At 41.0% G+C, this 26825-nt stretch overlaps 3 protein-coding genes across 7 annotated transcripts; 2 read left to right on the plus strand and 1 right to left on the minus strand.

The window, feature by feature from the left end:
- Positions 1-253: 253 nt before the first annotated feature.
- proca (protein C (inactivator of coagulation factors Va and VIIIa), a) lies at positions 254-7593 on the plus strand. Of its 2 annotated transcripts, none has more exons than XM_040049395.1 (10): positions 254-381; positions 615-678; positions 758-841; positions 1805-1962; positions 2151-2175; positions 2549-2659; positions 3029-3169; positions 3994-4109; positions 4471-4588; positions 6657-7593. In XM_040049395.1, exons 3-10 carry the CDS (start codon positions 772-774, stop codon positions 7244-7246), a joined length of 1329 nt encoding a protein of 442 aa, XP_039905329.1. In that variant the 5' UTR covers positions 254-381; positions 615-678; positions 758-771; the 3' UTR covers positions 7247-7593. The 2 variants fall into 2 exon arrangements, with proteins under 2 accessions (XP_039905329.1, XP_039905330.1); XM_040049396.1 differs by having other exon boundaries at positions 298-381; positions 643-678.
- Positions 7594-8606: 1013 nt separating this feature from the next.
- On the minus strand, positions 8607-24886 carry dusp28 (dual specificity phosphatase 28). Of its 4 annotated transcripts, XM_040049451.1 has the most exons (4): positions 24536-24886; positions 19830-19895; positions 12771-13190; positions 8607-11077 (listed from the first exon to the last, which is right to left on the minus strand). In XM_040049451.1, exons 3-4 carry the CDS (start codon positions 13113-13115, stop codon positions 10976-10978), a joined length of 447 nt encoding a protein of 148 aa, XP_039905385.1. In that variant the 5' UTR covers positions 13116-13190; positions 19830-19895; positions 24536-24886; the 3' UTR covers positions 8607-10975. The 4 variants fall into 4 exon arrangements, with proteins under 4 accessions (XP_039905385.1, XP_039905384.1, XP_039905386.1 ...); XM_040049450.1 differs by lacking the exons at positions 19830-19895; positions 24536-24886 and adding an exon at positions 13924-14197; XM_040049452.1 differs by lacking the exons at positions 8607-11077; positions 19830-19895; positions 24536-24886 and adding exons at positions 12275-12675; positions 13924-14204.
- Positions 15265-18064, plus strand: LOC120744846. Its single transcript, XM_040049448.1, has 2 exons — positions 15265-15518; positions 16519-18064. Exons 1-2 carry the CDS (start codon positions 15347-15349, stop codon positions 16965-16967), a joined length of 621 nt encoding a protein of 206 aa, XP_039905382.1. The 5' UTR covers positions 15265-15346; the 3' UTR covers positions 16968-18064.
- Positions 24887-26825: the final 1939 nt, after the last annotated feature.

Consider the following 26825-nt stretch of genomic DNA (forward strand, 5'->3'; position numbering starts at 1 on the left):
TATCTTTACAGATGTTTTGTAGGGTCATAGGTGTTCATGCTTCCAAAGACAGTGATTTAAATGATAGAGACGTGAAGACTTCATCCACGTCCATGTTTGTGGTGGATAACAACAGATCTATTGTGTGGTGGGTACACAGTGAAAAGTCCCACACTATCGTCGTCCTGCTAGTGTCTGAAGGTTTGTAACATTTTGTGAAAATGGGGTCTGATGTGTAGCAGAGCAGAGTGGGTGGAGGATAAAGGGCAGGTCTGTGTTGACAGTGTTGGTGGACAGCGATCAGCTGCAGACTGTGGACTCTCAGTAAACACTGGGAGTTAGTTATTAACACAGCAGAAACAGCGAAGCATCGTCTCTGTCCACGGCTCCCATTCTTCACATGTAAGTACCAAAACTCTCCTGAAAGCCCCTCGTTTCTCCGTGACTCTGTTTCATGTCCTGTGAACGTTTTAGGATGTTGTCTCTGTGGCGCTGTTGTTAGCTCACAAGGTCAAAGGTCGTAGAGGTTCACACGGTGATCGTGTCCTGCTGTGCGCCTCTGACTGGAGGCCTCTGTGTTCCCTGCTGATCAACATTGTAGAAATATTCCACTGAGAGATTTTTTTTACTCACAGTGAGGACTCGGTTTTGTCTCGTCTGCAGCTCCTCCAGAACTCAACTTTTCAACCCCTTAAATCTGTAAGTGTCATTATGCTGGATGTTAATGCTAACTGGATAAACACAAGCAGTAAAGACATAACTGTCTGATTTCCTGCAGGAGTGATCGAGGTCATGTCCCGCCTCGCCCTCTGTCTGTGTGTCGTCGTTGCTCTGTGGTCGCCGTCAGTCATCAGTCTGTCAGGTGGGTGTGATCAAAGACGAACGGGATAAGTAAACATCAATACGTCTGTAAAAGAAAGAAGAGACACGGAGGTTAGGTAGCCACAGATTTTATGTTACACGGGTGTCTTGGAGTCTCACTGAATTACATAAACCTGACGGGAAATAATGTGAGAGCTTCACTGTCAGCAGGTCAGCCGTGGAATCTGTTTTAGCAACAAAGCATTCATCTGCCAAGAAAGTGAACCTATTGTGCTTTTACCTGTTCCTAAACTGGGCGCTCATATTAAACATGGACAAAGTTTCAGGTAATGAGGTCAGCGTGCACACCTACCTGATCCTGAGCCAATCAGAAGAAAGCTGGCTCCAGTGGACGGTGACCTTAAAGCAGCGGTCCCCAACCTTTTTTGCGCCACGGACCGGTTTATGCCAGACAATATTTTCACGGACCGGCCTTTAAGGTGTCGCGGATAAATACAACAAAATAAAACCGGTACCGAAAAAAGATTTATTCATAACACACGTGAAAAGACCGAGGAAAACCGAGTAAACGATAAAAACGATAACAAAATAACGCTGAAAACCGATAAAAACCCTGAAAACCAGACATTTCACACTTTAGCCTCAACTCTCGTGGCCAGGCACCAAACGACTCACGGACTGGTAATATAATATAATATAATATAATATAATTCTCTCTCCTCTGGGAGATGCTTCAGTCTATCGAACACCTCAGACTGTCCAGATGCTCGCTGATGTCCTGGTCCAGATCTCTCCATTTGTCGTCTCATTAGGAGCATTTTCCAGGCATGCATACAACACACGGGAATCACATGAATTACTGAGAGTAAATTCACAGAATCCCAAAGATTTAAGTCCAAATGACAACAAAGTGCTTTCCAAAAACGTGATGTTTGGGGAAAAAACAGTTAAAGAAGCCGTTGTCTTAGCATTGGTCTGCATCACTGTTTCACTCTGTGTTCAGTATTCTCGGACCCGCGACGGGCTCACATGCTGCTTCGCTCTCGTCGGGCGAACTCCTTCCTGGAGGAGATGAAACCAGGAAACCTGGAGCGAGAATGTAATGAGGAGAAATGCAGCTTTGAAGAGGCCAGAGAGATTTTCAAGACCAGAGAAGCTACGGTAAGATGTCTCTTTAACACACCGTAGTTCAAAATAAGCAAAAATATCTGGCTTTTTGATTTATGGCTGATGGGAACATGACGCAGTAGTGTCGACTTGACAAATACCCACAGGAGGTGTGTGTGTGTTGTTCTGCAGCGATGACCAGATGAGTGCGATTGGTGATGTTTGTTTCTGTGTCTTTACAGCTGGAGTTTTGGACAGTTTACTTAGGTAAGACAAGTTTGTTCAGCTTGACAGTGAAAACATACTAAATATCAGCTTTAAAAATAATACCATGTATAAATTATTAAATATTATTTTAATATTTCTGATGATTGGAATGTGAATGATGTGTAGACTGAGGAGAATTCAGGACAAGGTTCTTCACAGGCTGCATCGTTTATTTCTTGGGATGGGGTGTGATATGCTTGCCTGATTACCCAAAAGCACAAGATTACAGTACATTTACAACAATACGACATCAAATAAGATTTAGCCTGCTTCTGTCTTCCTCCCAAAGCGTCACTAAGGCGAGGCTTTTGACATCTTCTTTCTTTGCAGATAGTCATGGGAAAAATACTCAAGTTATCTGACTGTATTTCAGATGGGAACCAGTGTGAGTCCAACAAGTGCAGTCATGGAGACTGTGTGGATATGCTCCGAGCCTACGCTTGCCACTGTCACTCTGGATATGAGGGCAAATACTGTGAATATCGTGAGTCAGTGTCTTTGGTTACCTAGGAGCATTTCTAACGTTATATTAAAAAAAGACTGTACAAAAGTGAAGCAAGGAGTGTTCAATATAATGAAACTGCATCAAGCAACAAACCACATCTTTAATTAAAGCTTGAGAATCAACGAAAAGAATACAAATTACCCACTGAGCACACAAACGAACCTAAGTAACAAAGCATTTACGAGGGTTATTTTTTTGCTAAAACTTGTTAGCGAGACTTTGTCTGGCAGCTGGACGTAGCTGCTGTTTGATTTCTTTTACAGGCGGAGTCACATCAATGTAACATTCACTAAAACTTAATGTGAAACCTGAAAAGTTCCCGTGTTCCTGTTTCCCATCTCCATCTAGCTGTAACAGCCACCAACTGCTCCGTGGATAATGGCGGCTGTGACCACGATTGTACGGAGAGCAGTGACGGCCTGTCGAGGACTTGCAGCTGTGTGAATGGATACATACAGACTAATGACTCCAGGAAATGTGTTCCCAACAGTAAGAGCAGTTCTAGTCTGACTTCACTTGCTGGCTGTAAACAAAATGTTTATTAGCAAGCAAAAATTTAATTCTCTCATCACTTTATATAGACTTGTTATTCAATATATCTTTATGGATTATGATTTTCTGGATAATCCTTTCGATAATGAAGAGCTGACGAGTTGGACAGCACATGCCCTGACACGATTCGCACCTACTGGCTAAAGAAGCTAACTGCACTCCTTGAGTACCTGGAAGCATAAATGAACCACCACATGATTCTTAAGGATTAATCCCATCCAACTACCGACCAATAATATGTCTCATCACCACATGGATGCTCCTGTCAGGCATCATAGGAGCTAGCATGAACAGGCACATGGCAAGACACAGACCTACTAGTAGACAGAGCAGTTGCTCGAGACTATAAGATCAGATGGACCAACCTGTTGCCTGTTTTGGCTACATGACAGCCATGTACTCATTGTCTCACACATGGATGCTAGAACAGGAGCCTTCATCAACTTAATGGGGATGTGGTGACACCATCAGACACTTCAAGCCAGTTGCACAAGTCAAGTCATCAAGTGAAACTCACTGATGCTGTTTTACTTGCTAATGGTAGCTGTGTTTCCATATGAACCACAGTTAGTAACTGATCTCAGAACAGTGAACGCAGACTAGTGGCAGTTTGCTTCACACACTGCTCATCCACAACAGGCATGCACAAACCACAGACACAAGCTGCTGGCCTCTCAGCTTGAATGAGATGAAAAGAGAGAGATTATTTTATGTTTCTCTTAATATTTTTCCATTGTAGCTTTAATACAGTGTTTTTACAGGTCGATCATCCTGTGGACAGCTGTTAGCCAGCACATCATACAGCCCACCACCGAAAGGCCTCCGTCCCTGGATGGTGGGGGGGCAGGTGGGCAAGAAAGGGGAGAGTCCATGGCAGGTACTACAAAAAAAACTCACCTACAATACACACTGGGTGTGTCATGCTGGCAACTTTAGCTTGTTAGATTTGTATCCTTACAGCAGCCTGCAGTCTGAAATCAAAGTGCTGTAATGGTGATATGGTACTACAAGGTTATTAAGATCTTAAGACTCCAACATCAGATGTTGGCAACGCCCTCTTTTTATGTTATATACATTTGAATTTGGTAAGAAATCTGCTAATTTGTTTAAATCTGTTCTGTTTTTTTTCAAAGATTGAACTAATATATGAAACAAAGCTGTTTCACAATGTCAAGATGTTATCTTGTCAGCAGAATCCAAGTTGGAGCATTAATACCTGATAGTGTGTTTATCTGTAGGTCCTGGTAATGGATTACAGGAGTCGATTTCACTGTGGGGGTGTCCTCATCGATGAGAGCTGGGTTCTGACAGCTGCTCACTGTCTTGAAAACAGCTTAACGTTCAGTGTACGACTCGGTGAGTTTCCGTTGCAGATGACAGACACTAATTATAATTAAATGAAAAATAATCATAAATGAATGACATTGAAGTGATTAGAAAGATCGACGCAGGTAACGAACTGATTAACAAACTGATTATAGAGAAGTACAAATGATTGGAGAGACTGCCTGTAGTTTTTACCTGAAAGGCTGATAGGGTCTTGTTTGTTCGCCCACAGAGAGAAAACACTTCGGTTTACCTTAAATTTAGTTTGTATGACACAGAAATAAACTAGAAGCAATATATAAAGTCATAAAAATCACCACAGTGAAGGAGTTTTTTAATTGCCTGTGATATTGGGAGAACAATAAGGACGAGACTAAAAGTGATTCCAACAAACTGAATGAATTAAATGAATAAAGAGGAGCTGGTAAACCTTGCTGGGCCTTAATCTGTGGGGTATGACCAGGCACGACCTCAAGAAACTATCGGCCATTCTGTAAACCCATCACCCACAGAGATGGGCACTGGGCTTAGATACCTGGGAACCTGAGCTGGAGCAGCACAGCAGGCTGGATCTCGTACCATCAGGTCTCTGGTTCTTAGCAAATAAACTCGATATAGTTGGTCACACCTCAGCCTATAGCCATGGGATCTAAACCCAAATCCAGGTTTGGGACTGGACTCTTTCTATTTCTGGACTTACCCAAGGAAAGAGGTGCCAGATGGGTGAAGGATACTCATGTCCCTGGCCTTTGGGGTTTTTCCAGAGTATAAGGGCGCAACTCTATGCAACTACAGGTCACGGAGGATATGGTTCTGAGTCTGCTTTTATGTTCAGTACTTCAAAATACCTGGCCTTCTTGGGTCTATATATGAAATTATTGAAGGGGATTCACTTGCGAGCTCTCGGGAGACTTTACCTCTCATGTGGGCAGTTGTAAAGAACCCCGGACCAGCTGATAAACTGCCCAGAGTTTTGTTTTTGATGAACAGACATAAATTAGCCCAGACAAACACCATGTTCATGCTCATGAGTGTAGTTATTAAAAAAGAAACACAGGCTAAAAGGTTTACAAACTGCTAGGCATGCATAACTGGTGGAGTCACGTCAGTCTATGTTTGATATTTGGGTGAAGAGAACAGCATCGCTGTCAACTGATCACCAGTATTAATTTGTATTAGATGGCAGGAAGATGCCATGGGACTGATCTGTAAACCTAAACAGGTAGTGAGAGTGAGACTCCATGGCAGAGGCAGCTGGTAGGTCAGAAGGTTGTCACTGCCCATTGTGGTGACAATCCTAAGGACTCCATACATGAACATTAATTCAACAGTGACAAATAAAGCTGGAATACTACTACTAATAATAATGGATTGCATTTATATAGCAGCTTTTCGAGACCCTCAACGTGCTTTACAATTCTCACATTCACACACTGGTGGAGGCTACAGTTGTGGCCACAGCTGCCCTGGGGCAGACTGACAGAAGCAAGGCTGCCATATCGCACCACCGGCCCCTCTGGCCATCACCAGTAGGCGGTAGGGTAAAGTGTCTTGCCCAAGGACACAACAACCAAGACAGAGCTGGGGATCGAACCTGCAACCTTCCGATTATAAGAAGGTCACCCATGGGGCGACCGTGGTTCAGGGGGTGGGAATTAAGTACATTGAGAAAACTCAATGTACTTAAATTTTGCAGTTTTTATTTTTTATTCAACTGTATATACAATTATTTGAAGTAATTTGCTATTTTGCCATTAAGCAGTAAAACCTTACAAAACCAAGGTTGCTAATAGGTCACATTGTAGTCCGGGGGTCTCGACATCCAGGCTCCGAGGGCCAGTGTCCTGCAGGTTTTAGATATCTCCCTGGGTCAACACCCCTGATTTAAATGATTAGTTCATTATCAGGCCTCTGGAGAACTTCAAGACATGTTGAGGAGGTAATTTAGCCATTTAAGTCAGCTGTGTTGGATCACGGACACATCTGAAACCTGGAAGACACCGGCCTTCGAGGCCTGGAGTTCGAGATCCCTGTTGTAGTCAGAGTGAAAACACACATCAGCTTTCATTAACCATGAGTCCACGCCCTGTGTCTTTAGGTGACTATGAGCGTCTTAAACAAGAAGGCACTGAGGTCATCCTGGATGTTGTCCAAGGTTTCAAACACCCGAACTACAACACCAAGACCATGGACAATGATATTGCCCTGCTGCGCCTACAGACCCCTGCTCCCACGACTGAGTACATCGTCCCCATTTGTCTGCCAGGAAGCGAGATGGCCGAGCGGGTGCTCCACCTGAACGGCACTAAGACTGTTGTCTCTGGCTGGGGCAAAGAGGACATGAACAGCACTAAGCACAGCTCAGTGCTCAATGTTATTGAAATCCCATTGGTCAGCCACAGCATCTGTACTCAGCAGATGTTCCCCCACACGATCTCCAACAACGTCCTCTGTGCCGGTATCCTTGGACAGAGGAAGGATGCCTGTGAGGGTGACAGTGGGGGCCCGATGGTCACTCTGTACCGGGACACCTGGTTCCTGGTTGGCCTGGTTTCCTGGGGTGAGGGCTGTGGACAGCTGGACAAACTGGGAATCTACACAAAAGTGTCCAACTACAATAATTGGATCAATAGTGTGCGTGAAGAATGGGACAGAGGCCATCGCCCGGAAGGACGCCCACGCTTCTGAACCAATTTATCCACAACAGCTGTTTCGGGCTCTGTTCTGTTGAACCCACATAAAAATGTAACACACTTTGTTAAATAAAATGATTTACAATGAAGACGCAGCTGTTTGCTTTTTTAAAACCAGTGATTTCCACTAGTTCCAGACAATTAAAATTCCCTCTGACCTGTAGTGCTACGTATCTGTTTCAAATAATGTGAAATACTCAATTAATCAATGGAAAAATGTCTGCCTATAACAAAACCAAATGGTGTTTGCCTTTAGATGCTCTAAGTGCCAAAAAATATATTTGTATCAGCTGACTCTTTCCAGAAATTACTGATGAATTACTCAAAAAGAAAATCTTTGATGAAAAATGTAGGACTTATTTTCTTTGTATCAAATTACATCCATCAAATAAAGGAAAACATGCAAACATTACAGCTCAGCTGCTCTCAGTGTTTCAAGCCTCTCACCACACAGGTCACAGCCATAGTTTTGGTAAGATATCATCGTCTTCCTTGAACAGACAGAGATTTGATCGTAGGCTAGGGTGGAGTCCTGTATCCATGAAGTGTACCTGCTAATTAGTACAGAATATGTCTTTGATTGGCTACACCACAGAGACTCTGTTAGTTTGATTCTTGGGTATTGAATATAGCTCCTGGGACATGGAACGTTACACCTCTGGTGGGGAAGAAGTCAGAACTAGTTGGTTCGAATTGTTGGCACTACGTTGGACATGTTTCTGGTGAGCCTTGGATCTGTTCATAGTTTTTTATGGACAAAATATCTAGCTGTAGTATCTCGACTTTGGCTTCAGGTTTTTATCTTTGGATTTTGTGGGATTTTCTTTGATGTGGTTCTGTGGCTTCATCGATTGGGGACCTTCAGCTTGCCCTGGAGCAGTTTGTGGCCGAGTGCGAAGGAATCAGGATTAGCATCTCCAAGTCCAAGACGACTGTTCTCAACCAGAAAAGGGTGGAGTGCCCATTCCACGTCAGGGACGAGCAGTAGCTGTTCTGTTGTGGTAAAGAGAGAGCCAAATGAGAAAGCCAATTTGTTATTTCACTGGTATATCGCACCATCGGCCCCTCTGGCCAACACCAGTAGGTGAAGTGTCTCGCCCAAGGACACAACGACCGAGACTGTCCGAGCCGGGGCTCGAACCGGCAACCTTCCGATTACAAGACGAACTGCCAACTCTTGAGCCACGATCACTAGACTAACAACTGTGAGCCTTAGTTGTGTCTTTGGAGTATTTTTAATCAAATAATGTGGTTTGCAGTGTTTTTTACTTCAGCTTCAGAAACAAACACATCTCAGGACAGGAATAAAACATAAAGTTAAACCTCGGCCAACATATTGTAGACAATAACCACAGAGCTCATTTTTGAGTGATCAACATTTAACTTTATTTTTATTTTCTCACAAACTATTGTTTACAGCAGCCTGGTCTTAAAGAGGCAGGGCAGGATTATTTCTTTAAGCGCCTGTTATGGTAACACCTTTTAGCTAACACAGACATCTGTTTGCTTTTATAATTATAGACTCATTACAATAAAAACTGAGGTCACAGGTGGTTTAAATAATATCTGTGCAAATAAAATCATTGCTTTTAGATTCAAATGGCACACCTGAGATCAACAGTAAGACTCTGCAGACACCAAAGATTTTCACAAGGTTTTTTGTTTTGTTTATTAAAAGATAATTATTAACCAGAAGCAGCATTAAAACTCACAGAACACATTTAACATATAAAACTGCTGAATTTCACAGACTTACATGTTTTACATGACGAGATCGTTCAGACTTAATAAGCTGCCAAAATGTTACAAATTCAGACAGTTTCCCACATAAGTACTTGAATATGTTTGTTTCTTTTCTACTATTTTAACCTGAGTATTTAATATGTTGTATATTTACAGAGCTTTAAGACATTTGATGGAGCATTAAAAAAACTGACAATTAATAATTCAGTGGCTCTTTAAGGCAAAACATTTTTGTTTGTGTTCTTTTGTTTTTATGCCCAGTTTCAAGATTTTGTGCTTTTTTTAGATTAATAATTAATCTTCTTTCTTTCTTTTTGTTTTTTTGTTTAATTAAATATAAAAGACCAGGAACATGTTGCTTTCCTGTTCATGTCCAGGAAAATGTTTTTCCCGTGTATCATTCAGAGGCTGATTCATAGAATATTAATATAAACTGTTACTTGATCTCGACATTATTATCAGTTTTATAAGGTGATTTAAACTAAAAAGCTTTCAGATCTCTAACTTGTAACAATCTTTGACTTTACTATGACAACATAAAAAGTTTAAAGATTTCTGTTCTGGAAAATTACAGCTTTTCACTTGTTTAAATGAACAATTCCACGTTGGCATATGTTAACCTAAGTTCAAATTAAATCTCAGGTGAAGTTAAATTGGAGCCTCCTGGGAAATAATTCTTTTACAAATAATAAATGTAAAAGGTTTTGTGTGAATTTAACAAGTTATAACAGGAGAGGCTTAAGTACCTGGAAAGCTCCATATTATCGCATCTTAACTGAAACTCTCAGTGTAACATCATCCGTGCTCTACAGTGAAACTGACCTAGGATCAGTGAGATAGCCTCCTAAGGTTACATCCTGTCAGAATAAAATCCAGGTGAGTTCTCATTTAATCAGGTTCACAAGAGAGACGCTGATGAAGATCGAAATCTCACGTCACGGTTTATTATCATCCCTGAGCTTCTTTGTGGATTTTTTTAATGTTTCAGATCAAATTAAAGAGGAGCCTGACTCGTCACGTGTTCACGGGTCTGCATTATTTTCTGTGTAAGTGATTCCACCTAGAGGTAAAAGGTGGGACTGCAGCCACGTGTGCTCAGACTTGGACAAGAAAAGAAAACTGAGTGTTTAGACAGAAAATAATCATTCTTTTTGATTTTCTTATGATTAGTGAACCACTGAGAGGACAAGCATAAAAATAATCAGTTTTTATACTATTTTGTTGCCAATTATGGTTTAAAGTATTTTATTTTAATTTAAATAGAAGTATTGGCTGCAAAGTAATCAATAGTGAAACCAACAGTGAGCAGCAACCTGATAGATCGTAACTGATAATTGGATAATAAATATACTTCTTAGTTCATATTTTGAACTTTTAGATATAAACCACATTTTCGCTCTTTTTGATGTCTTCATCTTTTATTTTCCACAAACTTGGTACAAATGTTGTCCTGTCTGTTTTTTCTGTAAGTGCTTTGTAACAAAGTAAAGGTTTATAAAAGAAATAATGTTATTGTGATTACGTACAGTAAATGAGCCTCGTTTTCTGTAGATGAACATCATGTAGCGTGTATATTCAGTACATTTAGGAGGTAACAGTTCCACCTTCACTTCAGCTTAGTTCAAATTTTATAGTTAATTTGTCTTCTTATGTTATTTGACTTGATTTTAAAACTTTCTATACTTTTTCTCATCAGCTCCACTTGTTCAGTTTTGTAATAAAACTTTCCTTAAATATTGTTTTTATCAGGTCACATTTTAGACACTCAGATATCTTCAGTATCCTAACATTAAAATAAGTTCAATACATATTTGTTGGGACTTCTTTTTAAAAACAGGCCGTAATCTAGAGGTTAATTCATTCATCTAAGCCTTAATTAAAGTGACGGCGTGTAAAATCCTGCAGAAGAGGAGGACGGAGGTGAAGAAGCTTCAGCACTGCTTCTGTTTTCAGCTGCGGACTCTGAGTTTTGTAAGAAGGATCAGGACTTTCCTCGTCTCCGCTTCAGCTCCTCTTCGTATCTCTGCAGCTGAGACATGAAGCCGGGGTTCGGGTCGATCACGTGACGAGCCGTCTTGACTTTCTGGGAAAAGTGAAATGAACAGTGACGAGCTCTGGTTGCTTCTAAGGATCTGTGGTTGCTCTGCATGATTTGTATTTCTGTACTTTACAATTTATTTTAATATTTTCTAAATATTTTTGTATTTCATAAAATTTTTCCTGTTTTCTGTTATTTGTTTTATGGACATATTTTTTTCCATTACCTGTCATAACGTTTGCAAAACTTCAGTCCTTCATTTCTGTCAAATCATAAAACTCATTTAATGTTTGAAGTTATCGAAGAAACTGTGGGAAAATATTTTAGTGAACAATATAACATCTAATTTAAACTCTAAATATAAATTAATAATAAAAAGAAATGATGATTAATAAATAGATAATGCATAAATTCAGCTTCTTCTCAACACAACAAGATGTGGAAGATTTTTTAAAGTATTTATGCTGTTTTTCAACAATTTTTTCCAAAGAAATTGTAATTTTACGGTACAAAAAGCAAAAAAGACATTAAACAAAGATGTGTTTCTGTTGTTGGGGTTAAACAGATAGTTAATGTTATGAATATAGGTCGGTAAATATAATTAATTAAAATAACATTTTTTCTTTTTCATTTGAGCCAAATCTGCAGCACAAAACAGGATCAGGGGTGTCAGCCTTCAGAGAAGGGCTGATTTGTTGTATTTGTCCCTTCTGAGCATGAATATAGCAACGCTCAGTGTGCAGCTCATCTTTCAGTGTTGTGTTCAAGGGCACTTTGGATAATAAAAGCTTCAGGGTCAGAAAACAAACCTCTCAGCTGCAGGTTGAGCTCAGTCCTCCACATTTTTGACCTTCATGCAGCAGGATTGGGCTGATTTAGACGGCTCAAAGCACAGTGAGACTTATAAATAGGATGATTGGTATTTTAAAATCTGCAAAATAATACTTATTAAATGATAAACAAAAACTGTATGTGTGAAAAACTCTGAAGCAACCAAAAGTTCAGCACTTTTTCTGTGACTTGTGTTCACTCTATTACTCTTTCAGTCCTCAGACCTTCATTTGAAGACTTGATCATTATTTATCAGCACGTTCTCACTCCCAAAGCGTAATGCTAGGTGACAAATCGTCAACATATTACGTTTTCAAGGCACCCAACACATTCCTAAATGACGAGATTGGAAAAATGAGGAAATATGACAACCGTTTGGACTCAATCTACACATCTTTGTTCATTTTCTTCAAATCTCTTGGGAAAACACTATTTAACGCCATTAAAGTGCTGGTTAAAGTTAGGAATAAAGTTATGGTTAGACTTAGGGAGAAGGTTAGGTATAGGGCTGGAATACATGGCTGGAACGTCTATTACCGCGGGAGCGTCATTCCACTGGATTTCATCCATAACCCGGTGCGGACCATAAGAACGTGGAAGGTCACCTTTCGCGTTCTCATGGTCCGCTGCGGGACGTGACAAAACGTCGAGATGTTACGTCTCGGGAGTGAGAACAGTATTTATGGAACCTAGCAGCTCCTCTAAGAGTGAACAAACTCAGCAGTTTGTTTAATCAATGTGCAGTTTATTTTCCAATAAACAAAGTGTCACATTTATAATCTGCCTCACAGTCAGCAGGAGGAGCTCGGGGTCTGTGGAGGGTGGACAAAGTTCATCACTAACACCAGATGCCAAAGTTGTAACCTGTACAAAAAGTAAAGTAGAGCAGGGTGGGATAGATCCTCACCTGTAAGGCGTCTGTCAGGGACAGTTTGCGGTGCTTCATCAGGTAGGCGATGCAGATCGTGGCCGAGCGGCTGCGTCCGTTCTTACAGTAGACGACGCTGCGTCCGCCGCGGTTCGCCTCCTTCTGGATGGCGTCGGCACAGCGGTCAAAGTGGCTGTACAGGTCCTCGTTGGGGTCGTCGTAGACGGGTATCTGCAGCTTGGTGATGCTGCTGGAGGGAAACGGCTGCTGCTTGGACACGTTGATGCAGAGCGTCACCGCCTCCTGCTGGATGAGCTCGTCGCTGCAGGCTGAGCGGGCGTTACTGATGAACAGAGCGTTGGTGACTTTACACAGCTGCAACATCCTGGCCAGGCTGTGGAAGAACTGACCCTCGTGGGCTTCCTTACACTGTCAGTGAGGCTCACAGGTAACTAGTGCCTGGAGAGAGAGCGGTGTCGGGTTCAGCAGTCTATTTAACACTGAGAAAATGATTAGTTAGTCTCTGACTCTGTCACAGAGTTCAAGGCTACACCCGTCCATCCACTCTGACTACCTCCTAAAAGTAAAACTAAAAGGAACGACATTCATTCTTTACTTTTAGTTATTATTTAAATGCATACAGGTGTCTTCTCTCTCCTACAGTTTCTTTTTTCTCATTGTTCTTCATGTGTTTCTCACAGAGGATTGTTTGATTACCTCTAATATTGTATTGTACAGCTTCTGCTGTTACCATATAAAGCGCTTTGTAGTGGTAGTGGTATAAATAATAACACATTTAATGTATTGATGAAAAATATATTTGCAAGATTAATCAGGACCTTATTCACTGGATCACATATGAGATTCTTTTGCTTTTCCTTGTTTCACATTTCTGTAAATAAAAGCTGGATAAAGTACACGTCAGGATATCAGCTCACGCTACAGGATTTTTAATCACTTTGTTCAAATAAAATAAATGTAATCATTTAACCTATTGATGATTCACAAAGAAAATAAATCTTAGTTGAAGCATTTTACTTGGCATATGTCATCTCAATAATATAATAAAAGTACAGACATTAAATATTCTCTGTGGCCCCAGTGACAGAGATTTAAGATGTTCAGTTAACCTACAGAAACAGCAGGCAGTGAACGCCTCACACTCGCTGAACACAAGGACGCCGTGACTCACGTGCGGCTGATCTTCAGGCTCCTTCGCGCTCAGTTTGTGCTTTAAAGACGCGCCATGTTCGCTTCGTGCTGACAGGAGAGCTCAGACTGCTCCGGTCTGTTCAGGCCTCCTCATGATGACCCGGAGCTGTTCTGACCCGCACACTGACACCACACACAGAACAGCGCACACACCACAATGCTGCTGACAGCCGCTCTGCTCTGGGTCTTAAAGCTGCTCATATCCATGACTAAAATAGATGAATATTTGATTTTCATTTTATTTTATTATTATTGTTTTTATATGTTTTTGGAACTGGGTTTGTTTGCATAAAGATTGAAATGATAATTTTAATTACAGATAAATTACATATAAAAAATAAGCATCTGTATTGTATAAATATTGCACGCGTTAATGCCATAAATAATTCTGTAATTTTTTTTGTTTGGATTTGTACTTTTAAATTTATATTAACTTCTATCAGGCTTCATGCACCAGTACTTACTTTACTTAAAAAAAAACTTAAAATGAATGAAACAATGACTTCACCTCATCATATTTTTATTTATTTATCATCTTAATTTACTACAATGCAAACAAAATAAAATAAAAAAAATAATATTCGGTCAATTTCATCTGCTTACTTTGCTTTATTTTCTCCTTATTGTTTGTTTTTGATCCTCTTTTCAGAAAATGATCCCCAAAACAAATTATGTGGATGAAAAGAGTCGATGCGAGCAGGTAAAGTCATCGTTTCATTGTTCTTAATTTTTTATTATTTTTTTTATTTTTATTTTTATTTTATTTTTTTTGGGGGGGGGGGGGGGGGATTTATTTATTTATTAAAGAAATTAATGATTAAACTGTTATTGTTGTATATGTATTACTGACACTTTAAGAAGAAGCAGGCAGAGTGGAGTGGGTGGATGATTTGTGACTGAAGGAGAAGGTTTACACGATGGCAGTAAGAGCTGCTGTGATGGCTGCTCAGGTGACATGACACGTGACACATACATGATAAGCTGTAAATCTTATAAATGTCGCAGTGATGATTTTTAGTAAGTCTTTAAAAGACAAGTGACATGACACCGTGACAGCGACATCAAACAAATAAACACGCTGTCAGATTATGGTATAAGACCATATTATACAGTGAAAATGGAAATGATGGCGGCCTGCGATTACTTACTTTCAATAACTGTGCCAGTACAAAAAAATAAAAAATAAAAAAACAATAATAAAATAATAAAAAACAACAATAATAACTATTCTTATTATTATTATGTAAGAAATAACGTTTGGCAGTAATTTACCGAGAGCGGAACTTTAAAAAACGTCTCAGCTTCATTCAGAACCTTTAATGGTGCAGCACACAGCGGAAGCAGATTCAGGAGAATCCGGAACTGTAGAAGGACTTGTGCTGATCGTTTAATCGAAAGTAAAAATGTCCACAGTGGAGTTTCTGATAAACTTTGTCAACGAGCGGCTGTCTGCCGCCGTGGATGAAATTTTCACGGTGTTTGAAAACACGATCGTCAAATACGAGCAGGACATCGAGCGGCAGCGCAGGCTGCTGGAGAGCTTCTGGAAGCCGGAGATCAAGCTTCAGAGGATCGGTAGGCTAACCGGGATGAATGAGTGTGAGCCTGCGGGAGCTCCGAGCTCTTCATGTCATCCTCGCAGACCAAAGTAACAATAGTAATAATAATAATGATAACAATAATATGAGAAATGTGGAGTTAAAAGCAGACACCTTCAGCTTTTAGAAAGATCAGACTGAGGTCAGAGCAGCAGAGACGCTGACGGCTCAGCATGCCCACAGGCAGGTAACGTGGCTCCGGCTGGTTAGCGGTAGCGGGCTCCTCAGGTCTGTACACTTGTAGAAATCACCGTAACTCACCGAGTCTGTCACAGCTTCTAACGCCAGACTTGTAGTGATGATACAGCACAGCTGGGTGGTGTAGCTCAGCAGCTCACCTGCTGACCAGAAGGTTGGGGGTTCCCTCTGCTCCAGAGTGTCTGTGGGCAGGATACTGAACCTGAGCTGCTGACTGTTGGATAGGTGCATAAAAAAATGTGTGTGACAGAATGGGTGAAGAGACATGTTATAGAGTAGAAAAGTGCCATTAGGACTTTTGTATTTTTGTGTGTGTTTGGTTTGTGAAATTGGATCAGAAGGAAACTAGTACCTGCACTTAGCTGATCTGTACTTGTACTCTGTACTGTATTAAATCTACTCTGCAGGTACGTTATAACCAGATCTCTCTGAAACCCAAGTCACATCAGTTCCTCCTGTGAACTTCCAGCTACTTTTTCAACAGTTGACAGAATGGAGGGAGCTTGTCTGTTGGAATGGACACAAGAGCATTTACAAAGATGTGGAAGAATATGTCAAACATGTTTACCTCTTAAAATTTTGCCAGCAGAGTAGGGAGGGAGGCAGAATAATGCCCTGGCATTTTATTTGCTTCTGACGGCTGGCACAGCTTATATGACACACGAGACGCGACCACAAGGTCTCAAACACCAACACAGAAGTTTAAATCACCTGCTAGGTCAGGATTGTACTCTGTGCTTATTTATGGACTGTTACTAACATTTATCTTGTCCCTGCAGACCACCCACAGCTCCACGTCACTGCAGCAGAGAAGGTTCTTCCTAAAAAGCGTCTCTGTAACCAGGAGAGGAACTGCAGCCTGAACCAGGAGGAACCAGGGCCTCCTCATGTTAAACAAAAACACAAGAAACTGTTGTCCAATCAGCAAGAACCAAAGCGTCCACAGATCAAAGAACAGCACAAACTCAGGAGGGAGGGAGTGCAGTCGGCACTGAAGCGTCACACCGAGAGCTTTGTGGTGACTCCTGTTTATGAGGAACATAGAGAACAGGAACCAAACGATGGCCAGATTCTCTTTCACAGCTCCCCAAACTGGAGTCTGATAGGAAGCAAGCACGTGAGGTCAGGATCAGCCGCAAAGCGTGGACGAGAAACAAAGAAGGAAGCGCAGAAGAAAGGCAATGAAAGAAACTGTAGAAAACTCTCACACGTCCAAGAGTCAGCATAAAAAAGTCTGCAAAATGTGAAGTGGGTAAAAAAAAACTTTATGAAAAAGTCCCAAATGCTGAAGCTTCCCAGGATCCGCACACGTGAAGCTGCACACGTGTGACACATAGTTGTAGGTTGTAAACTGTCACTCCACACAAGAAGTTGTGTTCAAGCAAGATTTGCACTAAATGTCACAGAAATACAGCAAACGTGTGTTTCAGGCTGCAAGAAAGCTGCACGAATATCTTTGGGGAAAAATATGTTTCGAAGTCAGTCACAAGCATTTCATACGTTTCAAAGATTTTTATTTGCAAATAAACTGCTGAACGAGTCGGTGTTTGCAGAGGCAACGTGTGCTGCAGCTCAGCTTCTGGGTCAAATCCTGATTGTTCCTGCTTTATCACAGCTCCAGGATCAGTTTGTGAGCTTCTGCTCTTCCACCTGCTTTTTAAGGTTTGACCAAACTAACTGTCAGTCGATGACCAGCTGAACGTTTTCCAGCATATCACAAGAAAGTGATACCAAGTCGCTCGGAGGAGAATCAAATGAACATTTTGGATCTGTGACCAGGAAACTCCTGGGATTTACATACATTTGATTTATTTGGCAATAAAATTCTTTTAAACGTGTGAAATGTTCCCGATGGTTCTCGATTACATCATAAAATCATGTAAAACAGCAAATTTGTGCCAGTAAAAAAAACTTTCGACCAAGTCTATAAATGCAGACTAACAGAGCGAGCTGTGAGGCCATCTTTGAGTTTCTTTGTGGTCCTGGAGGAAAAGCTTACACGTTTGCACCACGTGTGTAGTTCCTGATGTCAATACTAACAGATTAGAAACAAATTGTAAATATTCCGTTCTTTTTTTCTTTTGTTTTAATAAACGAGGTGAATTAAAGACCGAAGCTCTAAATTCTAAATGAGTTTGTTACTGAGTAACTGTGCATGTCCTTTCAGCTTTCTTTATTTTATTAATCATGTATAAATGCACTAGTTGTACATAGATTGATACGTCTGATGTTTTGAAGATGTTTTGTCATCTTTTCCTTGTTCAGGTTTTTTAAAGTGACACTCGAGTTCTGGACGTTTTCTTTAATAAATGATTCACAAACCAACAGTCGGCTCTCTGGGATCCTTCATCGCACTCGCGAGCGCTTAAGTCAAACATGGCGTCTCCTGCTGTTTCATCACTAAGCCCAGATGTTTACAGATGTTTTGCTGTGGCCTCCATGTGAGAAACAGCTCATCGTTCGTTGGGCACTCAGCAGCTTTATGAGGAGCTTCTGAAGCTCAGATTGAAATGTTGTTTTGACTAATAGACAGCAGGGGGCGCCTCCTCACATGCAAAAGGAAGCAAGAAAATGAACCTGCTCTTCTCTTGACCTCTGACCTCAGTAAATAATTTCCTGATGAGTTTGTCACAGAAACTGTGCTCCTGTGGGAAGGGTTTCAGTCAGAACAGCGATTTAAATGCTCGCCTGAGGATCCACACCGGTGTGAAGCTGCATACTTGCAAAACATGCAGGAAGTGTCTCCAAAATCACTCGAGCGTAGCGAGCCACGTGAGAATCTACATGTGGGAGAAACTACATCTGGAGAAAAAAAATCTGAAGAGGTTCAGCTTCATGATGCCCTTCGAGAGGATCATGAGAGTCCACGCAGAGGAGAAGCTGTATTCTTGTTAACTGTGCGGGAAACGGTTCACTCAGAGCGGCAGCTTGAAGGTCCACATGAGGACTCGCATGGGCTGGAAGACGTTTCCTGCGGGATGTGTGGGAAAAGTTTCAGAAGCAGCAGCAACCTGCCGGTCGACACGAGAAACACAGAGTGGAGAACGGGGAAGCTTCCAGGCGGGACGCCACAGAGCTGAAACATCAAATCACGGATGATGGAGAAATCATCTGTGATTGAAATGTCCATCACCCAGAGTCAGAGCGCTGTTAGAGGAGTTATGAATGCACCAACCCCGTGTTTGGACTGGATATTAGTCTGATGACAGAAACCGGGTCAAGTGTCCTGACAACAGCTCAGTCTGTGGGCTGATCTAGTTTTTTCAGCTCTGAGCTGTTCTGTGTTTCACAAGACGACTGCAAAGAAATAAAGTCCTGTTTTTATTTATTGTTTTACTTACTTTGAACATAAAAGAACGATTCAGTTTCTTCCTCATAGTGATGAATAAATCATTTCCTAGGTGCTGATGTCAATACTGGAAAAGTTCAGTCAGTGTATCTCTGTGAAAATACCGTCTTCAGTTTTTAGAAAATATCTAAAATACATTTAAACATCATGCTGTTAACTTTTCTAATATTTAAAATGTCAGCAGCTCAAATTCTTGGTATAAAAATGAGACGTGACAAGAAAATGAACGAGGAACTGAGACCGTCGCTTATTGAAAAAGAAATCAGCGCCTTTTGTTAGATTCACGCACCCTGTTTGACACATGTGAAGAACTGGTGATATTCTTCCTGCCTTACAATGTGTCAGATTCATGAAACAAGGTCTGTGTGTGATTCAACCCACAACCCGAGGTTTTCATTACATTTATGCTCATTATAAAAATGTCTTTTTCGTCACAGAGACCTTTGGTATTTCAGAACGGTCTCATGCACAGAGACCAAGCTGAACTTGAACTTACACGGCCGGCCTGAGGGCGCCTTGGTGTTCCCCGAGACCAGCTGGAGGAGGTGGTGGTGGAGAGCGTGGTCTGGGCTTCTCTGCTGAGGCTGAGCCGGCCCCGGATAAGCAGAAGCGAATGGATGGATGGACATTTGACATGTTTTCTATGTTCTATTGTAATGTGACCTGTTTTTACATTTTTACAGCCCATCCAGACTTTCAGGAATTTGTTTTAGTTTTATGACTCACGTGATTTTCACTTACATTTAATCTTTTTGATCCGATTCTTCTGGCAGCAGAAAACCTTCGCAGCAGTCAGACTTCATGTTTCTGTCATTAAAAACATTTACAGTCATGTCAGGGTAATAAAAAGACAGCTCTAAAGGTGTTTTCACATTTGTTTAATGCTGGTTTAAAATGCAGGCTGATGCTAATAATGCACAGCATCTTTCATTCTTTTTATTACTTTTAAATGTAATTTTGGGCTTTGACCAGCAGGAGGAACTAAACCATGGTTAAACAGAAACAGACAGGCTGACTACAATGTGCAAATTTTAATCAGGTGCCTCAGATGGAAACATAACGTAAAACCAAACAACATCATTTATATTTCATATAAAATCTGGAAAATTTCACACTTGACTCATAATCAGTTTTTCTGTACAATAGTTCAGTACGTTTAAATAAACCATGCAACACTCGTACTTTAAGCATTTTCAGAGTTACAGGCCCTCTAAGTACACAGAGGTGGGGTAAACCGTGGTCCTTATCAGTTCATCATGTTCTTCCAGCAGGTTCAGGAGAGAGAAACATTAACAGAGGTTTTCAAGTCCTTAATTTCAGATGAAACATTAACACCTCACACATTTAACAAGATCTTCTTCATTTTGACCTCCTTCACTCCTGTTGTGTAGCTTCAGTTACCCTTGCAATACAACAAAGTTATACAATTACTGCTATTATGACACCAGGTGATACTTGGAGTATAAATTACTGTTAGGTGAATGAACCTGAGTAACTGGTGCTAAAAGAATGATTGTTATCCAACGTCTACATCTAATATTGCCTCAGCTGCGTGTCCCAATCACAAACACTGCACACAGGAACAAGCTGAGACAACGTGCTCTGTACAGACATAAAACTATGTGAAACAGGAGCGATGTAACACAGAATGCAGTCATCAGAAAATCGTTTGAACGTTATATCTACCTGCAGAAAGCACACTGACAGCATTTTAAATGTTGTACAGGCCTCAGAGTACAACCCACTGAATCCATGACATCATCATACGCCCTTACAAACATCCACGTTTCAATAAGACCCATTCAATAAAAACTGAAATGCACTTATTACAGATTCACCACATCTACTGGACAATTTGACGAAGATTGATTGTGCAGTCTGACACGCTGATCCAGGCCCAGGCAGCTTCATCGAGCACAGCCTGCTATACATCGCTTAAAAACTGAAAGCTCTACTTAACGACTTCTGTTCCCAGACGTATTTTCCACTCAGACATTACAGGCCTGACTTTCCTCCTGAGAGTCTGTGGGCTGTTAAACTAACACTGAGTGAAACTCTTCCCACATGTCCGGCAGGACTCCTTCTCCTGCGAATTTATATTTTCATGAGTGCAGACACGTTACGACGATTGATGAAGCTTTTCCCACACTTTGCAAGAGTACGGTCTCTATCTATTGTGAATCCTCATGTGGACGTTCAAACCGCCGCTTTGAGTGAAACTTTTGCCACATATTGTACAAGAGTAGTCCTTCTGGCCTGTGTGGATCTTCATGTGTCGCAGCAAATGGCCACTCTGCCTGAAGCTGTTTCCACACAGTTTACAGGAATACGGTTTCTCGCCCGTGTGGATCGCCGTGTGCCGTTTGAACGCTGAAGCGTCAGAGAACTTTCTCCCACAGCTCTTACAGATGTGCGGTTTGTCACCCGTGTGGATTCTGCTGTGGACGGTCAAATCACTACTCTGACAGAAGGTTTTCCCACATATTTTGCAGGAATACGGCTTCTCTCCCGAGTGAATTAACGCATGCCGTTTCAACGCCGATGACTGAGAAAAGCTTTTCCCACAGGCATTACAAAGGTAGGGCTTCTCGCCTGTGTGGATTCTCATGTGAATCAACATTTTATCTCGAGCTCGGAAACCTCTCCCGCATGTTTCACAAGAAAACGGCTTCTCCTCTGCGATGCCACTTTGGTGATACTTCATTATATAAAGCTGATAGAACTCTTTCTCGCAGGTGCTGCAAGCGTACGGCTTCTCTGAGGTTCTGTGTTGGTTCCCGTCATCCTGAAAGTCCTTCCCACAAACGTCACATTTACTGACAGAGTCTAAACTGCTGTCACTGTTTCTGTGACGGCTCTGCTTTGGTTTCAGCTCTGCATTTCTAGTTGATCCTGAGGCTACATCAAAGCTTCCTTCGTTCAAGCTCTCAGTTTCAGGAGAGCTGGGAGAGAGGAGCTGATCACAGTTTGATTCTGACTCGCTGAGGTCACTGTCCTCATAAGCAGGAGTCACCATAAAAGTATCGATCTCCTCCTTTAGTAGGAGCTGCTTTCCCTCCTGACTGATGAAGAGTTCTTCCTCTTCCTCTTTGATTTGTGGAGGTTCTGGATCCTCCTGGTCCAGACGGGAGTTTCTCTCCTGGTTACAGAGCTCCTCTTCCTCATTCTGACTGACACACAGAAGATCTGAGGGGACAAACGGACACATGAAAAGTTCCTAGTGTGACGATTACGTTCTGGGGAATGTAACCACATGTTTTTAAACCAGCAGGGACAGTGTTTTTACCTTGAGAGAGTTTTGAAATGTGTTCTGCTGCTCTTAATTTGAATATTTCTTTTTAATTCTACTCACTTCCTCACAAGGATTTGCCCTTTGCTCAGCCCGCAGTGTGAGTAAGATTGTTGTTAATAACTTACCTGGTTAAATAAGGGTTACCCTTAGTATAAATTGGCATTACATGAAAGTACTGCATGTCTCCATTTTAAGTTCAGTTGGTCTCTCTTCCATACAAAACACAGATGTTTAGGATGTGAAGTCATAGTGGGGTTTTTTTTGTTGTTTTTTTTAATTCACATCCTGCCTCATTTTGTTTTTTAACAACTTTTAAACACAGAAATTTACAAGAAAAAAAAAAATCACGACATGCTTTTAGTTTAAACAAATGATTTGTGTCGACAGACTTCAGGCCAAACATGCACCAAATGGGCAATACTACAGGACCACACCTGCTAATCTTTAAACTCAGGTGTTTACAGTCCCGCTGCCACAGCTGTAGAAATATCAAGCATCTAGCCAAGCAGCCCTCAAACCAAACAACAGAATGTTTGGTTTGAAAGAGCTCACTGAATTTGAGCGTGGTGTTGTAAGAAGATGCCATCATTGCAACACGTCAGTTTGTGAAGTTTCTTCCTTCCTGGTTATTCAACAACCAACTGTTGATCAGATTACATAACACATAAGTCACCGATACTATTGCCTCAGTAAATGCAGAGCTCCAAACCAATTTCTTTATATTTAGATAGGAAATAGAAGCTGGGTACTGGATCAGTAGAAACATGTGCAAACATATGTGGAATTAAAGTAAATAAGGCAGAGACAGAGTTTGCACAACACACGACTAAAGCAAAGATTCTGCACTGTATTAAATCAGAGTGTAATAAAAAAATAAATGAATGCAGCATCTAATGATAATAGTAAAGTACGCAAGTATAAAGCAGCTCTTTGGAAGGGCTCCTTTTTTGCAACGCTACCTAAATCTTGTGCTAAAGTAATGTAATAATAAAATAATATCAATCAATGAGAAGATAAACTTAAAATTTTAACTAAAGTGAACTTAATAAATGTGCTCTGCTTAAACCACTCAAGTAGAAAATGAGCAGAGAAAAAGAAGGAAAATTTCCTTTGCCTACATAGTAAGGGGTGACAGGAAAATGAGTACAGTCGGAGGTTAAAGTGGATTTAAGCAGGCTGTGAAAGCCTAAAATTGGTTGTAGTGGCTCAGCTCAGGGAAAGAGTCACCACTGCTGTTGAGAGCTCCAGTGGAATTTCTTTGTGAACAGGCTGTGATCAGCTGATCCAAGGTTTACTGCTTTTTGTGGATTTACACAACTGAATTTAACAAGCATATGTTTCATGAGTTGTCCTGCTCCATCCTTTTGCATGGTTTAGAATCAGCTTGCTAAATTCACAAGGCCTTCCCAAAAACAGACGCCATCTGGATGAGAGCAAATTCCCTCATCCATTCTCTGCTGCTCGTCTGTATATACCTTTCAGCAGTGATGGATTCTTTCCAGAAGTGGATGCTGCCAGTTTCACAAGCACTGAGTCATCTCCCTCCATACATCAGAGAGGCAAGCTTTTGATCTGAACACTGATGGTTATTTTCATCTTTAGTCTTGAGGACGATTGTGTTCAAATTAAATTACCATTCGACCAAAATGGTTTTCATTCTCCCTCGGTCCATTTTAAATGAGCTTTGGCAGCATTTCTGGATCACGCTACAGCAAACTGCTCACAGACATGATTTCTGGACGCTTTCCTGAGACCATGCTGTGATTTCCATGACAGCATCATTTCTGACCTGCTGCCAATTAAGCTAATTAGATACAAAATGTTCCTCCATCTGTTTCTTCTTAGTACCACCTCCATTTTCCAGCCTTTTCTTTCTCCCTTCCCAACTTTTCTTTGAGCTGTCAAAAATGATTTTGTCTTAAAATTGTCCATTTCTCAGTTTAAAGACTTGATGTGTTCTTTGTGAATAAAATATGGGTTTATGGGATGTGCAGACTATTGCATTCTGGTTTTATTTACATTTTTCACAGCAGCCAGCTATTTGGGATTTGGGTTGTATGTAATTTGGCGTTTCTCTCCCATTTTTTTCCTCTTTGGGAAAAACCTGCAGCTCCCTGCTACCCCTAAAACCCTGCAACATGTCATCGTTTCTTACCGATTCTGTGTAACTTTATCTCAGGCTTCCAGCTGATGTCCAGCAGCTCCTCCTGACAGCGGACGAAGGTTCGCTCCACATCCGCCTGACAGAGTTCATGAGCCGGAGGAAAACACTGAGCTGAAGACATCCTGCCTCCAGCAGCTAACGCTGCTAGCGCCTGCGCCGCTGCTGTTTACGACCCGAGTGTCACACTGTCGAGTTCCGGCAGAAGAGAAGGGAGTGAACTGTAGTTCCGCCCGTGCCCGTGTTTTTATTGGAGCTCCACGCTGAGCTCCCACTTTTTAAAGGGATTCGGCCGTGAAAGTACATTTTATATTTCAGAAAATCAAGAAGTTTAAGGTTTAGAAAGAGCCAGCTGCGCCCATAAGAAAACATTTAATTAAAAATAATAAATAAGTAACTAAATAAATAAACAAACAAAAATAAAGGAGAAACATCTGCGATCGTTTAACAGTGAGCTACTCATCCCATAATGCACTGCACATTAGTGTGTGATGTTCCTCTTTTATAGAAAACTATATTTAAGAGCCTGCAGGTCTAAAAAGACTCCCGTGTGATATTATACAAAGTTTGTTTCAGTATTGATGCACTGACTGTGCAGTATTATTTCTACAATGTTCCTAGAAAACCTAAATGTGTTACTTTATCTCATCTTTAATCTTCTTTTTAAACTTACAGTATTACCTTTTGTGCCAGTGACAGAGTTGCACTATATTTTGTTGTATAGAATAACATAATAGGCGAGCACATTGGAAGAACCTGGCCAGGTGCAGGAGTGTGGTGGTTAGTTTGTGAGCCACCAGAGCTAACCACCACACTCCTGCACCTGGCCAGGTTCTTCCTGTTTGTGTGGATTGTCTCCGGCTTCCTCCCACACTCCAAAGACATGGGGTTAGGTTAATTTAGGTTCATTGGTGATTTTAAATTACCCATAGGTGTGAATGTGAGTGCTAATGGTTATCTGTCGCCCCACAACCCTGAAAAAGATAAATGATAACAGTAATAGAACGACAACAATGCTATTCTGTTGTAATGATTTCAGCCTCATGTCAGCACTAATGATGGTGAGTCGCCTCCTGGAACACCCAGATTAATAACCTGGGTAGACTTTCCCACCTAGCAAGAAACAGTCCACCAGCAGCCAAGTCAAAGTTTCGACATGTTTATTTTTTAAATATAAAAGATTGCTGTTATATCAAATATGATACAATATATGAATTTAGTTGTTTATGATGCTTTGGAAAAACAAAGAAACACCTGAAACACAGCTCGTTAGTCGGCTCAGATATGATGTTACTGTACAATAAACCTTTGTTTTAAACTTAGATTAAATAAATCACCACAATGCATAATGGATTTTTACAAGATGGACAAGATTATACAGAACTTCAAATGAATGACATTTTTCAAAATACTTCTGAGAAAAAAAAGGATTACATTGATATTAAAGGTTATTTGTCAGCAAAACTCAAGCACAGAAGTTAAACCTCATAATTAGAAGACGTCTTCATTCGTTTGTGATTCTGTAACAGTCGTTAAGGATAAATTATTTGACACCTTAAAATTTGCACTTTGTTCTGCCTGACACAGATTTACACTTCATTCAACCCGTCTCACACAGTGTGACACAACAAACTCTTAAACATCATCACTGTTAAAGTCAGAAGGCACTTGGAGTCTGAAAGCTCTGCTGTGAATCGTGCTCACTCAGAAATATTTGATGAAAGGGATTTTTTTTGAAAATGTAGCTAAAGAGACGCTCCTCTGACCCGACAGGATTACTCACAAGTTATTCCAGAAGATTATCCGACCCTGCTGAACGCGGCCCGGGGTTTAGTGTTGGCTAACCCACCACACTAACAGGATGGTCGTGATCTTTTAAGATCCCAAAGTCATTAAATTTTAAAGAACTGAAGTGTTTATGTGGATATTTTTGGTTTTAAACTACGCACCTGATAGGATGTACTGTTACAAGCAGACTGCTGTTTGCTGATCAACAGCAGACGTGTTTCTAAGTCCCAGGTGTCAGACCGGTAAATGTGTGTGGAGCTGTGAGATGAGACGCTGCTGTAAAACCAGGAGAGCCACAGACGCCTAACTCAGACACCTCTGTGTGAAGTTAATTCAAATAAATAAAAATGAGGTGCAGTGCAAACCGCTGGGGAACAGCCAGAACATCACAGGTCTGTCATTAACTGTTAAAGTCTGTGCGGGAACGGCTTCTGCTTGAAAAACAAACACTGACCGACTGAGTACAAAGTGTAGCTGCATTAGTCAGATAAACAGA

Source organism: Simochromis diagramma, unplaced genomic scaffold (assembly GCF_900408965.1).
Source record: "Simochromis diagramma unplaced genomic scaffold, fSimDia1.1 OVJJ01000355.1, whole genome shotgun sequence".
Classification (NCBI taxonomy): domain Eukaryota; kingdom Metazoa; phylum Chordata; class Actinopteri; order Cichliformes; family Cichlidae; genus Simochromis; species Simochromis diagramma.